At 40.7% G+C, this 18,672-nt stretch overlaps 1 protein-coding gene across 1 annotated transcript in view; it reads right to left on the bottom strand.

The window, feature by feature from the left end:
* IMPG2 (interphotoreceptor matrix proteoglycan 2) overlaps positions 1-18,672 on the bottom strand; it is a 91,398-nt gene that overhangs the window by 14,526 nt on the left and 58,200 nt on the right. Inside the window, exons 10-11 of the mRNA XM_036348896.1 lie at positions 14,083-14,327; positions 9,113-9,198 (exon numbers count right to left, since the gene is read on the bottom strand). Coding sequence (XP_036204789.1) covers positions 9,113-9,198; positions 14,083-14,327 — 331 coding nt within the window. The remainder of the gene's footprint in view (positions 1-9,112; positions 9,199-14,082; positions 14,328-18,672) is intronic.

The raw sequence follows: 18,672 nt of genomic DNA, 5'->3' as shown, positions 1-18,672 counted from the left end.
CTTTAGGTAATTCCTTTTTCTCTATCTTAGCTTAAATACTTTAAATTCATAGAAGTTACAACTATCTGTAATTTGTTGACAACAACCTAACACATTTCCTACAGCAGAAAAGAACAATTAGAAATGTTATTCATCATTCTAGGATATTTATTAATTAAGGTCTTTGTTTTGATGAGAAATGCCACCACATGAAAATGAGATCAGGTTACTTCAAACAAATCGTAACATCTGTGAAATGGGATCACACTTATAAAATAAAATTTTTCTCTTCCCAGTGACTTTTTACTAATGTGATACTAATCTTATATTCATGTTTAGCTCCAGGAATAGAAAAGTAGGCAGAAACACAATCCCTATTTAATCCTATGAAGATTAGTCTATGTAAAAAAGTTTACCAGTGATGCTGACAGGCAAAATGGCCATGACACTTGGTGGGAGTTTCTATGTTTTCATCTGTGCTGGGTTATGAATAACAAAAAACAAGAAGTGCCATGTGCATAGAATTCATAAAATATTTACTGGGTGAAAATAGAAAAGAACAATCATTCTCTACTCTAAATAGCATTAAAATCGCATGGAAATTTTTTTATGTTTTTATTGATTTTTAGAGAGAGAGGAAGGGAGAGGGATAGAGAGAAACATGGATGAGAGAGCTGCCTCCTACACACATCCTACTGGGGATCGATCTCACAACCCCAGGCATGTGCCCTGACTGGGACCTCTTGGTTCTTGGGTCGACTCTCAATCACTGAGCCACACTGGCTGGGCACGTGAAAACTTTTTAAAACCCCCAATGCCCAGGCCCCACATTCTAGACATTCTAACTTAATGGGACTTGATAATTTTAAAAACTCCCAAGTAGAGAATATAGCCTGATCATGTTCTGGTCATACTATTCCAGCCTGGGTCTTTAAAATACTTATTTAATTGTTCAATTGTTACATTTCTCATTAACTGAAACCTCTAAGAAATGTCCCCTCATATAAACCTTACTGAAGATTAGAATGCATGGTATAGCTATAAAAAAAAAAAAATGAAGTCCAGAAAACTCTGTCTATAACACCTTCCTCCTCATCCAAGAGATCTCTACCAGTGGTAATGAATTTTCACTGGCATACACTCGCGAGCCTCAGAAGCTTTTTAAACGAAAGCACACAATTTAAAGGTGACTAACTACAGTTCAATCTATGGCCATTAAATAAAACAGAACCTACTGGTCTATGGAGAGATTTAACCCAATGTCATGACCTAACTAGTCCTTTATGTTTTGCCTACATTCTCTCCCCTTTTCTTTCCATCCAGGATCTGTGTGAGGAATCTTTAGACAGCATACTCTCCCAATCACAAGGAAAGGAACATAGGCAAGAAATCACTGGGCATGTCCTAATTTAAGCCTTCTTCCAGTGACAAATGAACTGGGGAGATAACAACAGTAGATCATTGGGTATATATATAGACACCCTCAGTTTCATCTATAATTCCTAAACTGAAAGCATTCTGTCAAGTAAACTAATTTTCTTTTGTGGAAAGACACCATCACTTCCTACCTTGTCCATGCTCCTTTAATTAGATCCTACTTTAAGTGTGTCACCATGCTGGTTATTCTTTATTTGCCACCACCCTAGATCCTCCTCTTCTCTGCTCTCTGCACTGGGAGGCTGACCCTGACCCTGACCCTGACCCTTACCCTAACTCTAACCCTAACCCTAACCCTAAACCCTAAACCCTAAACCCTGACCCTGACCCTGACCCTGACCCTAACCTAACCCTGACCCTGACCCTAACCCTAACCCAGACCCTAACCCTGACTCTGACCCTAACCCTAACCCTAACCCAGATTCTACTAGTATTCTGGTTAAGGGCACATGCCGGGTTGCGTGCTTGATCCCCAGTAGGGGGCATGCAGGAGGCAGATGACCAATGATTCTCTCTCAATATTGATGTTTCTCTCTCTCTCCCTCTGCCTTCCTCTCTGAAATCAGTAAAAATATATATTTTTTTAAAATTTTAATAAGTAAATAAGCAATTGGGCTGGTTTACCACTGCATGCAGGCCCTTTGTAAAAAAGAAAATAAATAGAAAATAAAAGCAGATCAATTACTAGTAAAGAGTTTAAATTTAACAAAAACCCTCCCAACAAAGAAAAGCCCAGAACCAGAGGTTTCACCAGTGAACTCTACCAAATAGTTAAAGAAGAATTAATGTCAATCCTTCTTAAACTCTCCCAAAAAAATTGAACAGGAGATGATACTCCCAAACTCATTTTACAAAGCCAATATTACCCTGATAAGAAAACCATACAAAGACATTACAAGAAAACTTTAAGCTAATATACATAGAACAACAAAAATGTGTTTATCATACTAGTATATACTATACATTATAATAAAAATAATAAATGTGATATACCACATTAGTAGAATGAAGGATAAAAAATCATATGATCATCTCAATATATGCAGAAAAAACATTTGACAAAGTGAAAAATCCTTTCATGATAAGAAAAGTTCTTAACAAATTTGTCAAATTGTATGTACAAACTTATAGTTACAAGATAAGTTCTGGGTACCCAATGTACAACATGGTGACTATAATTATGTGTTATATACTTGAAAATTACCTAGAGAGTACATCTTAAATGTTCACACCCTCCAAAAAAGAAAGTAATTATGTGATGGAGGGGTTAACTAACCCTATTGTGGTAAGCATTTCACAATAAACATCAAATCTTCACACTGTACACCTTAAATTTGTACAATATCATGTATTGATTATATCTCAATCAAGCTGGGCAGGGAGAGAGGGTGAACCAGATGAAGAGAATAAGAAGTCAATTTCTGATAAATAAAAAGACAACAAATTGAAGTCCACAATGTGGAAGAAAACTAAATAAGTAGCAATACCAGCTTTTCTCTTGCCAGAGGCCCGGGCACTTTATAAGGCCATCCTTTGGTTCATAAACACCTTATGTTGGAAAGGGGGCCTGAGCATGTGCATATGCATGAACATAAAGTACCAAGTTTTCGACTAGGAGGACTCTTAAGAATCATGTAGTCCACCCTTGCCTGTTAAAGATAAGGAACTGAGCTTCATAAGAGTGAAATGCCTATGGCAGTGGTTCTCAACCTTCCTAATGCCGCGACCCTTTAATACAGTTCCTCATGTTGTGGTGACCCCCAACCATAAAATTATTTTCGTTGCTACTTCATAACTGTAATGTTACTACTGTTATGAATCGTAATGTAAATATCTGATATGCAGGATGTATTTTCATTGTTACAAATTGAACATAATTAGGAGAACCAAGATGGCGGCATAGGTTAACGCCGGAGTTTGCCGCTTTGAACAACTACTTCAAAAGTGAAACCAAAAAACGGAAGGGACATCACCCAGAACCACAGGAACGCTGGCTGAGTGGAAGTCCTACAACTAGGAGGAAAGAGAAACGCATACGGACACTCAGAGGAGGCGCAGTGCTGAAGTCAAATTCTGAGGTGCGGAGTGCGCGGAGCGGGCTGGCGGCGGAGGGCGCGGTTGGCGTTTTCAATCGGGAGGGAGTCGCAGACTCTGAGCTCCAGATCCGGGCGAATCTTTAGCGACCCAGACTCAAACGGGAGAAGCGGGACTGTCTGGCTTGGGTCAGAGCGAGTGCAGCTTTCTCTCTGAGCTTGGCAGCGGGTGCTGGGACTCAGAGAGGCAGAGCCCCTGGGGACAGGACTGAGAGCCGCCATAACTGCTCTCTCCGGCCCACCCTGTTGATCCTGTTCTACCCGCCCCGCCCAAGCCCTGCACACAGGCATTTGCTGGATAGCCTCAGGCAAAGGCTAGATTAGCACCTCCCTAGAGGACAGAAGTTCTCTCACTACTGACACAGCTGATTCTCATAGCCACTTGGCCTAGAGGTCAAACCCTCCCTGGAATTAGCTACAACAATCAAGATTTAACTATAAGACTGCAAACAAAGACCACTAGGAGGTGCACCAAGGAAGCATAACAAAATGCGGAGACAAAGAAACAGGACAAAATTGTCAATGGAAGATATAGAGTTCAGAACCACACTTTTAAGGTCTCTTAAGAACTGTCTAGAAGCCGCCGATAAATGTAGTGAGATCCTCAAGAAATCTAATGAGACCCTCGATCTTATATTGGGGAACCAACTAGAAATTAAGCATACACGGACTGAAATAACGAATATTATACAGACTCCCGACAGCAGACCAGAGGAGCGCAAGAATCAAGTCAATGATTTGAAATGCGAGGAAGCAAAAAACACCCAACCGGAAAAGCAAAATGAAAAAAGAATCCAAAAATGCGAGGATAGTGTAAGGAGCCTCTGGGACAGCTTCAAGCGTACCAACATCAGAATTATAGGGGTGCCAGAAGATGAGAGAGAGCAAGATATTGAAAACCTATTTGAAGAAATAATGACAGAAAACTTCCCCCACCTGGTGAAAGAAATGGACTTACAGGTCCAAGAAGCGCGGAGAACCCCAAACAAAAGGAATCCAAAGAGGACCACACCAAGACACATCATAATTAAAATGCCAAGAGCAAAAGATAAAGAGAGAATCTTAAAAACAGCAAGAGAAAGAAACTCAGTTACCTACAAGGGAATACCCATACGACTGTCAGCTGATTTCTCAACAGAAACTTTGCAGGCCAGAAGGGAGTGGCAAGAAATATTCAAAGTGATGAATACCAAGAACCTACAACCAAGATTACTTTATCCAGCAAAGCTATCATTCAGAATTGAAGGTCAGATAAAGAGCTTCACAGATAAGGAAAAGCTAAAGGAGTTCATCACCACCAAACCAGGATTATATGAAATGCTGAAAGGTATCCTTTAAGAAGAGGAAGAGGAAGAAAAAGGTAAAGATACAAATTATGAACAACAAATATGCGTCTATCAACAAGTGAATCTAAGAATCAAGTGAATAAATAATCTGATGAACAGAATGGACTGGTGATTATAATAGAATCAGGGACATAGAAAGGGAATGGACTGACTATTCCTGGGGGGGAAAGGGGTGTGGGAGATGCGGGAAGAGACTGGACAAAAATCGTGCACCTATGGATGAGGACAGTGGGTGGGGAGTGAGGGTGGAGGGTGGGGCGGGAACTGGGAGGAGGGGAGTTATGGGGAGAAAAAAAGAGGAACAAATGTAATAATCTGAACAATAAAGATTTAATTAAAAAAAAAAATTGAACATAATTAAAGCATAGTGATTAATCACAAAAGCAATATGTAATTATATATGTGTTTTCCGATGGTCTTAAGCGACCCCTGTGAAAGGGTCATTCGACCCCCAAAGGGGTCACGACCCACAGGTTGAGAACCTCTGGCCTATGGTCACAAAACATAGAGAAAAGATCAGAACTAGATTGTGGATTTCTACAGGTCTCAATCCCAGTGCTTTGCCCACTATATCTGACTATTCACTGAGAGATATACAAGTGTATATCCCCAGAGGGCGAAAGGATTCCCAGAGGAGGAACTAGAACCAACTGACTGGGCAGTTGACTCTCATTCAAGTTGGCACATGTGCACAGGTGTATAAGACCCAGGTGAACACGGGGTGGGGAGAGACCATTTTTAATATTTAATTGTCTTCTATGTTGAACGTGGAGGCTGTTCGTATAAAAGAAAAGTTTTTCCTTCCCCAGTTCTTCTTCTAGTATCTAAAGCCATATAGGCATTCAGGCAAAAGTAAAAAGGCCATTTGCTCAATACCAAGTTCTGTTCCTCAAAAAAAGTAGTGATGATGATGAGAGTCATACCTTACCAGGGAATTCACTTTTTCTCCTCTTAATTATCTAAAGTCACATCTAGAGATGTGTTAAAGCCACTCATACTTTCAGCTGAGTTAGGTATATTTAGATCCATGCATATTCGAAATCTGCATTTTCAAAATTCTGAGTAAGATGTCTTAAACCCTTTAACTTATACTTAAGAAATTGAGTTTTATCAAACAGAGCCTATGACTTGACACACGTTAGGAGAGCAGCTGAATTATCAATGAAAAAGAAATCCTCAAGCAATACATAGATTTCTATAAACGAAATGGCTTTTCATCTCATAAAAATTAAAAGTAAAACAATACACAACATCTTTAATAAAAACTGTCACAAGTAAGAAACATAAAATGTGGAAGTAAACAACTCAACTTTTTAAATAAAGAAGGATGGCCATCTATTCCAAATACGTACCCTTTCCCCCAAAAAACATGGCATGGCAATGAATCTCTCTCATATATTTTGAAAGGTGAACACATACATGCCAGGAATAGCACCTCGTTTATTTTTATATGGATAAATGCCCCCATAGTAACACATTCAACTCGTGAATTCTTCTTTTAGTTCAATGTAGTATATTAGCAAGTTTAATATTATATTGGCCAGTTTCACTTTTGCTGATGCCAAATGAAAAGCCTGCTACTGCTATGGAAAGCGTACTGTGCAGCAATTTTCCAATTCAGACTGCCAAACGCATCAAACTCAATATCCCAACACTCTTACCTTTAAAATAATTTCTAAAAATCAAATTTTGGTAAAATAAATAAGTAAATAAATAAAATTTAAAATCTCATTAACAGTCTGCCAAAGAGAAATCCAGAAAAAAAGAAGCAATAACCAGATACTTCTAATTAATCTTTTTTTCATGTTTTATTATCATCTATTAACACTTTTTCCTCAAATTGTTAATGACTACCCTACAGTTATCACTGTTAAAAAAAAAACTAAGGGGTTGGTGTAAATGCAAACTGAATCACATACCAGGTAACACAAATAAGCCCCAGTAGTCAGTGCTGCATCATTAAAGGGGCAGCCCCTTCCAGCCATGCTCTAGCCACTTTCTGCCACAAGGAAATATGAAATTAACGATACCAGATATTCCTGGCCTTTAAAAGAAGTTAGAAATCAGCATTTCTATGCAAAAATCTCCTGGTTTTTTAAATTTTGGATGTGTGTTGTTGTTGTTTTCATTTGGTCCCAAAGTACATGCCTATATCTGAATTCAGCATCTGGTCTCTGGTTTGCAACCCCTGGCTTAAACAGAAGTTCTTGTCTTTATACTATCCTATATAATAAAAACCCTAATATACAAATCAACTGAACGGTGGACCAACCAGTCGCTATGATGCACACTGACCACCAGGGGGCAGATGCTCAACTCAGGAGCTTCCCCCTAGTGGTCAGTGCACTCCCACAGAGGGAGTGCTGCTCAGCCAGAAGCCAGGCTCACAGCTGGTGAGCACAGTGGCGATGGCGGGAGCCTCTCCCACCTCTCCGGCAGCACTAAGGAGCAGTGAGCGGGCAGGCAGTAAGGAGCGAGGGGTCCCAGACAGCAAGAGGGATCCCAAATTGGGAGACAGATGTCCACCGAGGGGTCCCAGGCTGCGAGAGGGTGCAGACCAGGCTGAGAAACCCCCCACCCAGTGCATGAATTTCATGCACCAGGCCTCTAGTCTAAAATACCACCACAGATCTCCTGTGTTTAGAGAAGCCTCGAGATGGATGTGATTAGCAGAAAGGAAGACTAGTGTACCATGTTCTCAGTGACTCACCACTCCCGCCAGTGCACCCTGGAGGGACTTCTAGGATAGCGTCACTTTATTTGTGTAGAAGTCTCTCTACTACCGCCAGACTGGAAACTTCTTGTAGGCAAGGCCACACCTTATTCATCTCAGTTTTCTCAGCACTTGGCACATTAAAAGCACAAAATAAATAAATTTGAAAGAATGAACAAATGAATAAATAAGCACCAAGTGAATGTAATATCTGATGCCAATCCCTGTAGAAGGGAGTCTTCCTCCTGCATCTATGTGATAATAGAAGGTCATATGCTCGCCCTGGCTGGTGTGCTCAGTGATTAGAGAGTCAACCTGTGCACCAAAGGGTCTTGGGTTCAATTCTGGGTCAAGGGCATGTACCTGGGTTGCAGGTCTGATCTGGCCCCAGTCAACCAATCAATGTGTCTCTCTCACATCTATGTTTCCTTTCTCTCTCTCTTCCTCTCTTTCTCCTCCTCCTCCCCTCCCTTCCACTCTAAAAATCAGTGAAAAAAATATTTATATACCCGTGGATGAGGATCAACCAAAAAAGAAAAGACCATGTGCTCCTTTTGGACAGGTGAGTGTCTAGTGTGGTTGTGATTGGGCTGTTGTCATTGTTGCTTTCACTGCACCTGAGGAAGCCACCGTCTTTTCTCCAGGACGCCTCCCTATAAAGTGGCAAGTGGTGGCTTGGAGGGGGTAGAGGCACGCCAGGGGAGTTGGGTGGTAAGAACAAAAAGGAAATTCTGTTATATGCTGTTTCTGTACAAATCCTGCTGTTTTTTGTTGTTGTTTTTTAAAGATATATTTTATTGATTTTTCACAGAGAGGATGGGAGAAGGATAGAGAGTTAGGAGCATCGATGAGAAAGAAACATTGATCAGCTGCCTCCTGCACACCCTCTACTGGGGATGTGCCCACAACCAAGGCACATGCCCCCGACTGGAATCGAACCTGGGACCCTTCAGTCCGCAGGCCGACGCTCTATCCACTGAGCCAAACCGGTCAGGGCCAATCCTGCTGTTTTTAGCCCAAGTTAAAAGGAGGCCTGATTTAGAGTCCCTGTCACTTGTCAGCTAGCCAATGTTTTTACTCTTCCTTCTCTCATTTTCATACACATATTGCCCTTTACGTTGTAGAATCTAAACGATTTCTTCAATACAACCCTTAGAACAAAAACCTATCTATACTCTGTACCCATGTACATCACTTTATAGTCTTGACTATAAAAACTAGTTCCGTGTAACTTTTAGAGAGCAACTCAATGGGCACTTAGAGCTTAATTATATCCAAACAAGTATGAGCCATAAATAAGTTTTCTTCCCTGTGTGGAGTTTGGCAGTGCCAAAGGTGTGGATTTCATTTAAGCGCTGCAGAAAGTTTACATTTTCTAACCCAATACTTGGGACCCAAGAGCTGACAACTAAGAATAATGTCCCAGGGATGAAGTAAGAGAATATTTGGGAAATTCGTGATGCCAAAGTAAGCAGGGGAGTGTGCAAAGAAGAGAAGAAGCTTGAGGGCCTGGTTCTAGGCATATAATGTAGAAACACACTTACCAGAACAGATGGTGGGGTTGCCGGAAGACTTGCACTTTGGGGGTTCCAAACCGGGTCTTCAGTGGGGGGAAGAAAAACTCCTCTCACTAAAGAAAAACAATATTCAGGAACATTTTTAATTGAGACGCTATTGTACTTGAGGTTTAGGGACAACTAAATACCACGTTTTTCCTTTTTACAGTTTAGATTGGCAGAACAGATAAGGGAGACTTGCTTAGAAAATGCTTGCAACTTTATTCAGATGTTTTACTTACATTAGCACCATCTGTCTGAATTAAGAGACTCTAGCATAAAATAAATGTTCTTCCCATTATGACATTTAGGACACTCCTATATTATTTCTTTTTCTTTCTGAAGCAGTTTTTACTCTTTTTAAGATTCCTATGAAGCAGTTGTTGTTAAAATTGATTTTTTTTTCCATTTTGATAAGAAAGTTGAACTGAAACTCCAACTCATTTGATTGATGCTAACAAAAGAGAAAATTATGCAAAACTATTTCCTTTCTGGCAGAAAGTACCTTTGAAAAATGGACTAGGAGACCAGAGAGTTTATCACTATACCAATATTAAAGAGAGTAAATTGTATAATTTAATTCAACAAAAATTTACTGAACCCTTACTAGTTACTACGGACTTTGATGAAGTGAAGGCTATAAATATTAATAAGGCTAAGTTTCTCCTGTGGAAGTATTTCATATGTCAGAGATAAATTCATGAGGGACACACACACACATACACACACACACACACACACACACACACACACAATATCCTATATAATAAAAGCCTAATATGTAAATTGTCCCCTCAGGCAGTCCTTTCTACCAGGAGACCAGGAGTTCAACCACTCACTATGACATGCGCTGACCACCAAAGGGCGATGTGGAACATGGCGGGCGTCGGTTATGCAGCACTGGCAGCAGGCGGCATGGAAGCGCTGCCTGCCCCAATAGGCCCTGATGAGAGTGGGACCACGGTGGGATGGTGGAGCAGGTGGAGCAGGACAAGACAGATACAACCAGGGCCCCACCAATCACCTTGTAGACAGCGACCAGCAGCGGCAGCAGGGGGCGGGGCTGCTGCCCGGCTCCCAGGCACTGAGGAGCTGGGCAGGGGCCCTGGCCCCAAGCACCCCACAGGCAGGATGGTGGAGCAGGTGAGGGGGCAGCACCAGGCCAAGGCGGGGTGCCAGGTGGGGCTGCGGGGCTGTGAGGCTGGGAACATGAGCTGGGGCCTGATCTCCACAGGTCACCCCAAGGGATCCCATCCATGCACGAATTCGTGCACTGGGTCTCTAATATATATATATATATATATATATATATATATATATATATATACACACACACACACACACACACACACACACACACATATAGACAAAGTATAAATTAATTTTCCCGAAATGGGAGAGGGAATCAAGAAACTAAAAAGAAGGGTTTGCTAGGAAAGTGAGCTAGTATATAAATCAAAAACAAAAGCAGAATCTCTCGTTATTCACCTACTCTTACTGGCCTGACATAGAGGAGTTAATCAAAAGCCAAAAATCCTATTTGGTTTAAGTATTTTCCAAAACCCTTTTTCAGTTTGTATACAGTTATCTTGTCTTCTATGGACAACAAGCACTAGAAAATCAGGATGAACATATCTTATGAGATTATGGCCAAGTTACCTAGAAAGCTATGCCATTCAGAACTCTGAAGTTGTCATGACAATAGAAATAGATTTTAGGGACAAAATTTTGAGTAATTGAAATGTACATCTATAGTGGCTGCACCAGTCTGCATCCCACCAGCAAGAAAACAGTATGGAATTTCCTCAAAAAATTGTAAATGGAACCCCCATTTGACCCAGTAATCCACACTTCTATGAATATATCCCAAGAAATCAGAAACACCAATCAGAAAGGACATATGCACCCGTATGTTCATAGCAGCACAATTCACCATAGCTAAGATCTGGAAACAGCCTAAGTGCCCATGAGCAGATAAGTGGATTAGAAAACTGTGGTACATCTACACAATGGAATACTATGCTGCTATGAAAAAGAAGGTATTCTTACCATTTGCAACAGCATGGATGGAACTGGAGAGCATTATGCTAAGTGAAATAAGCCAGTCAATGAAAGAAAAATACCACATGATCTCACTCATTTGTAGAATATAATGAAGAACATAAACTGATGAACAAAACAGATCCAAAGACAGAGAAGCATTGATCAGATGCTCAAACCCCAGAGGGAAGACAGGGGAGAGTGGGTGTAAGGGGGAGAGATCAACTAAAGGACTTGTATGCATGCATATAAGCCTAACCAATGGACACTGACACCAGGGGGGTGAGGGCATGAGCAGGGGGGGGGGGGGGGGAGTTGGGAGGGCAATGAGGGGATAAGGACACATATGTAATACCTTAATCAATAAAGAAAAAAAAACCATCAAAAGAGGGGGGGAAAAAAAGAAGGAACTTTTACCATTTGCAATAACATCGATGGAACTGGAGCGCATTATGCTAAGCGAAATAAGCCAGTCAGAGAAAGGATCTCACTCATATGTGGGATATAATAATCAACATAAACTGAACAAAAATAGATCCAGAGACAAGTAGCAGGGGAAGAGGAGGTTTGGGATCAACCAAAGGACTTGTATGCATGCATATTAGCATAACCGATGGACACAGACACTGGGGCAGTGGTGGCATGCCCTAGGGGGTGGGAGTAGCCAGTGGGGTGGTCAATGGGGGTGGGGGGGAAGGAGACATATGTTACACTTTAAACAATAAAAAGATAAAATGTTCAGCTATTTTATTTGTCCCCATTGAAGAACGTAACTTCTCAGCCCTAGCTGGTTTAGCTCAGTGGATAGACCATCAACCTGCAGACCAAAGGGTCCTGGGTTAGATTACTGTCAAAGGCACATACCTTGGTTGCAGGCTCCTCCTCCACCCGGGCCCTGGTCGGGTCTCATGCAGGAGGCAACCAATCGATGTGTTTCTCTCACATCAATATTTCTCTCTGTCTTCCCTCTCCCACTCACTCTAAAAATCAATGGAAAAATATCCTCAAGTGAGGATTTTAAAAAAAGACGAAGAAGAATGTAGCTTCTCAGAATGTATTTAAGAATAAAATGTATTCTTAAATATTTTTTTTTAAAAGTCCTAGGTAACCCAAATAAAGTCGAGGCCACTCTGTGGCCCTGTCTCAGCACACTGGTTCATTAAAGAGACATCAGTTCAGCAGCCTATTTTTTCAATTATGTTATTGAAACAGAATTCAAAGTTTTAGCTTAGTTCCTCAAAAAATATCTTTTGTTTTTGTGGGGTTTTTTTATTGATTTGGGGGAGAGAGAGAGAAACATTGATCGATTGTTCCACTTATTAATGCATTGATGCTAACAATGGAAAACATTATGCAAAACTATTTCCTTTCTAGCAGAAAGTACCTTTGAAAACTGGGTTACTTCTTTAATGCACCCTAATCAGGATCAAATCTGCAACCTTGACATATGGGAACAAGGCTGTAAACAACTGAAATACCCAGCCAGAGCAAAAAATATCTTAATAGGAAGTAAGGAATTATATTATACAGAGTAAAATTTTGTTAAAATGTTTTCTCTCTCTTTTCTTTTTCTCCCTTGTGTCTGCTTCTATTTGTCTACACACACACACACACACGAGGCCTAGGTGGTAGCTGCCTAAAAATATAGAGGCTTCTTTTCCCCTCGGATTATGTAGCAGTTGGAGAGGCTGTAAACATGCATCATTATTAGTATTGCCTCCCACTTGTGGATTTTCCTCCTTAGCAGCTGGTACTTCTCCTATGGGGGTGGCTTCAATAAAATATACTCTGGACATTTTAAAAGTTCAACTACCAAGTGAAGAAACTGTGGAGAAGTAAAAGGAAGTAGCAAGTTAACAGGGCACCACGTCCCTGATGCATTAAGCTCTGGACTCAGCAAGCTCTGTCCCAGGTTGACTAGGTCACTCCTGACTAGGTCACTCAAACTCAGAGTAGTCCCCCCTAGCCAGTTTCTCAGTGGTTAGAGCACCAGCCCACAAACTGAAGGGTGATAGGTTCGAAACCAGTCATACCTCAGCTGCAGGCTCGATCCCTGGTCCAGGCAGGGCATGTGCGGGAGATAACCAATCGCTGTGTCTCTCTCACATAGATGTTTCTCTCTCTGTCTCTCCCCTTCCTTCCACTCTCTCTAAAAATCAATGGGGGGGGGGGATATTTTCGAGGGAGGATTAAATAAATAAACAAACAAACAAACAAACAAACTCAGAGTAGTCAGCCCCTCCTGGCTGACCCAGATCCACCTGTTGATTTTGGGTCATCACTGGACCTATATAGCCGCCTGAACTCAAACTTAGTGTGGGATTCTCTGGAATCCTGCCCAGCACCCAGTCTCAGTTCTTCTTTCCCAGGGTCTTCCAGCAGCTTCCCTGAGCTGCTCCTTCTCTTCTGCTCTCTGGCTTTTAAGCCTTTACAGCTGACCTACCTCTGGAGAGTTGATGTCTTGATTGCCGGGGCAGCACTACAGCCTATTTCAATTCATACTTCTAGGTGCTTCTTGACTTTTTCTTATAGTTTGCTTCCATAGCTCTAACCTATTTCTAAATATCATGCTGTTCTCCACAAAGAGTGGCCTTCCATCTACAAATATTCCAGAGAGCCCTTGATTAATCCATCCCAAGTAGTACATGGCTAACGTTCCAATCAGCTTAGGATGGCTCCTATCTCGTTCAGTCTAGAGCAGTGGTTCTCAACCTTGACTGCACATTAGAATCACCTGGGAATCTTTTTAAATCCTGATTTCTGGGCCTCAGGGATGATTCTAATGTGCAGCCAAGGTTGAGAACCACTGGTCTAGAGAATGCTCAGAACCACGTATATTTAGGGTAATTCATTTCACCAGAGCATACTAGAAAAGGAACTAAAACTATAGAGGACTTCATGATTGTTATGAAACTCACCGTTGATGAGCTGAAGGGAGCCAGGATCTGGATTCAAAGAGGAGTTGCCCAGCAAAAAATTGTGATGCAGTGTCTCAGCAATATAATCTCTGAAGTTACTAATTGTATAAACGGCAGTGGGCTTATCATCCAATTCCACAAGACCATGGTTTTCCACCTTGTTGGAGTGAAGGCTGATTAGGTCCCAGGTGGTATTGCTGATGGCCTCTCCGTTGAAAGTAACTGCATAGTGAACATCTGTGCCACTATGGATGAAAAGAGAGAACAGATGAGGACCTGCTAAGGAAGCACAAAAGAAGGACTATGAACCCAGGAGAACAAGCATTAGACCTAGAGGGAGAGTCTCAGAAAGCATGGTTTCCATCACCATTCTGTAGGAGCAAAATGATTCCCAAATCAGAGCATAAAAATAAATTAAATCCTTCCTCTTAACTTACTTATACATCCTTATATGTTCCTTGATTATAGCCTTTGTTGTTTTGTATAAAGATTTTGTTTACAGTGACTGCCTTTCAGTTTCTTCTTGAGTTTCTATCCCCAATGTTCAGCATGGTACCTGGGAAAGAGGGGTACCCAGTGCCTACTAAATGAACAGAAATCTATAGTCATACTATATAATAAAAGGCTAATATGCAAATCAACCAAACGGTGGAATGACTGATCGCTATGATGCACACTGACCACCAAGGGCAGATGCTCAATGCAAGAGCTGCCCCCTGGTGGTCAATGCACTCCCACAGGGGGAGCGCTGCTCAGCCAGAAGCTGGGCTCACGGCTGGAGAGCAAAGTGGTGGTGGCGGAGGCCTCTCCCTCCGCTGCAGGCGGGCAGTAAGGAGCGAGGGGTCCCAAACTGCAAGAGCCCCGGACTGCGAGAGGGATCCTGGACTGCGAGAGGACACAGGCTGGGCTGAGGGACCCCTCCAGTGCACGAATCTCATGCACCAGGCCTCTAGTCTGAATATAAAAAGAGAACTGCATCCTAATCGAGGTATTAACATATCTAAAGAAAAAGTATCAACATAATGACAATGGTCTCATGAAGTCAAGGAAAAAGGGAATTAGTCAATTAACTTGTGTTACTATTGAGGAGAATTCTTCTCACCAGTGTATTGTGGCTTCCTCAGAAGACAGATCCCTAGGCTGCAGACAGCTACAATAGGCTGGCATGGCTTGATGATACTGGCCACTAAAATCACCAACTTCCTTTTCCAGATTTCAAGTTTGCAAAGGAAACTTTTGATTATAACTTCCTACATATGCTCCTATAGAAAAAGAATGCATGAGCCAGCCAATGCAATAATTGGTCAATTGGCAGATATATTTCTCATTTTAAATACATCAGCTGGCATCCTAGAGAATGCAGTGTGTTTTGTGGTTTGGTAAGCATGAATTGGTCTTAAGAGACCTCTCCTTCGGAGCCCTGGCGGTGCAGGACCTGTCTGCGGCCTGCTTGCTGCAGAGCACATCCTGGACTGCAGGGGATGCCATGAAGGTGACATCCTTCCCTGCCATTCAAGCAGCCAGGCCTCTTTGAACTTCTCACTCTGAGTAACTTCAGTGAGGTTTCCTCCCAATAAGCTGCCGCCTCCAATGGGGTGGTTTGGGCACTTTAACATGGTGACTGAGCACTTTGACACCTGATGCTCTAAGTGGTGAGACATCTGCTTGTCATCTAGCATCCCTCAACCACTTAATTTTCCCCATGTCAGAATATGTTGATTCAAGGGTAATTCCTGATCTTTTTCGTAAAGAAATAACTTCAGTAAAATATATTAAAATAACCAAAGGATGGCTCCAAGGTGGAATAAAACAGTAAGAGGGACACCTACTGGTCAGAACTCACTACACCATATGTGTCCCAAGCATCTAGCAAAATGCCTGGCTTATAGTAATTCAATAAATATATTTGAAAGTAATGAAAAAAACAAATGGTCAATTGTATTCACTAATATAAGCAAATAAATGACAGTATGTGATACTCCTGACTTAATCCAAAGGATTTTCGGTCTCTAAATAGGATTAATTTTTTACCCTAAAAAGCATACGTATTACCTTCATACAAGTGTGTTGTGAGTAATCACCTGGGGGCATTGCTCACAGCCAGAGCACAGCGCTGTGAGAATGTGCACACTCTCCCAAGCTCAGTGGAATGGACCACGCCCACATCTCCAGAAAGATGAGCTTCTCTTTGGGGTCTTTGCACAACATATTAACATGTTATCATGGCTCTAGGACAGGAAAAAGTGACAAGGGGAAAATGGAGAAGATAGTAAAGGCTGAACCGGTTAGCACTTGAGTTGGTTTCTGGGCTACAAGAAAATCAGAGAAGGAGAAGCAAGCCTTTATTAGGAGCCTATGATATGCCTTGCATGACTTATAAATATCATATGGAGAAGATCAAGAGAAATATTCCTGCATCAAGAAATCTATGCAAATCAGGCAGTCTAGGTTAGATTACTAGCCTAACTTTTTATTGGCAAAATTTGTTTCCCAAATGTTTCCCTTGAACATCTAAAAAGAACATTTCTATTATAATCTACCAGATCTAGTGAGGATAAATTCATTAAAGAAGATAAAATCCTCAGAGAGATGCTACAATTTATTACCATGTTTTTATCCTGGAAAGAGAACTCAAAGACAGGCTTGAAATATGAGGAAACCATCTATTCTCAGAGCCAGGAACTTTCCTATGACCCAGAACAGACTGAGTTCCGGCGTGGCAAAGGGAGCACGGAGATTTCTCATGATGAGGGACAGACTGAAAGAGCCAAAAGCAGTATCTGACTGAAGAAGGCTCTGCTGGCTCTCGGCGCTAACAACTCCAAGGAACCAACCACCATCATCCTTCATCTTCCAACCTAGACTGAATCAGCTGCTTCCAAGAGGAAAGTTTCTCTGTCTGACAGCTATTTCCAGAGATTTGAATCACGTGGAGGTGAAATTTTCCCTTTCTCATTCTCTCACCTCAAATGCCCTTGTTGGCTGTTTGACATGTGCAGATTTTAAATAGAAAAAATAATGCAATCACATCTCATTAAGGTCACCAAAATAAAGATTTTTCAGAGAAACTTAGATATCCTTTCTTTTATAAAACTTCTATTAGTAAGAAGATGCACACTTATGAAGTCTGGAGCTGAATATTTGAAGTGTGTACACCAGGCAAATATTTTGTTGATTCACTTCAAATGAGTCCTACCAACTTAAAATAATGTGTGCGTCTTGAAAGGGGTACGAAGCAAATAGAAATTTCATGTGCATGTAAATGTTTATGTTTATAATATTTTGTTATGTTTATAACATGTAACATTTATACATGTTTATAAAGAGATTATATATCATATAAATACACTATTTCTGCACCACACTTTTACTCATACACAGCTCAGAATAAAAGTATACTGAACAGTTACGAATAAATGTCATTAACTACCTAACACTTGACAATTTTGGAAACTGCCCCTAAGTTAACAATTTTATCATAAAACCTAATGGCTTCATATTGAATTGTTGTCTGTATCCCTAGAGAGAACTTAGCACTCAGCAACCATTCTTTTGGTCATAGGGTAACATCAGAGTTTGGGTTGTTTTAAATTCTAATCACCCATAATCAGGCTTTTCAGTTGAGTACAAATAATCAACAAATGTGCCTATAACAAACACACACACAGCAATTTACACATACTCAGTACAGAAACCCACATTCTGATTCCCTTAGTCAAAATATCAGATATACAGTCATGTAACATATGGCAAATCAATTTGCCTTCCTGAGGCAAAATTTCCTCAGCACCAAAATAGAATGAGTATTAATTCTCATTTTCACTATCTCACAGGGATACAAGAGAGTTAGATGAAAAAAAATGATAGAACCAGTACTTTGACATATCTCTAAAAGTGCTTTTCATTAGACTGTGTTCCTAGAGAGTGGAGACCAACAGTCACTAATTTTTGTAGACACAGGGTTTACCTAATTTGTAGGCACGTATTAATACTTTCTAAAATGATATAAATGAAAATTAGGAAGTTAAAGTGCCCTCTCCAAATATAAGGTATTAATTACAATGAAGGAGTATTACTGTATCTCTAAACATGCCCACATTTAGCCTATGAATATACTTCATAAATTCTAGATTATACTTGTCAATCTTCCAAGAGAAAGTGAATGTTCAATAAATATGGAACCCAAAGGCAAAAAATGACAAGCAACCTTCACAAGGGGTATTGACTATGCTTTTTTTATTATTACACATGTGTCCTCTAAGAAATTCTAGAGAGCAGCTGTTTTTGCAAATGAACTCTTATAGAGATCTGCTTTCTTCCCTTCATTTACCACTTTAAAGTGACACTCGATTATATTATTGGATGCATAGAATACTTGAAAGTATTAAATTAATGCAAGTTTTTATTCCTATTTTAAATTAAGTATCTCCATACTGAGTGCGGCAGGAATAGGTTTACAGTTGTCCATATGAAAATAATGCCATAATTAATGAATAATAATAATACAAGAATAAACTCTGTTTCACATACAACTATAAACCTACTTTTTCCCCACCCTCTTTTTGTTTTTTAATCCTCACCTGAGGATAT

Source organism: Myotis myotis, unplaced genomic scaffold (assembly GCF_014108235.1).
Source record: "Myotis myotis isolate mMyoMyo1 unplaced genomic scaffold, mMyoMyo1.p scaffold_m19_p_2, whole genome shotgun sequence".
NCBI lineage: Eukaryota > Metazoa > Chordata > Mammalia > Chiroptera > Vespertilionidae > Myotis > Myotis myotis.
Note: the sequence above shows the minus strand (reverse complement) of the source record. Positions and strands in the feature narration are given on the sequence as shown.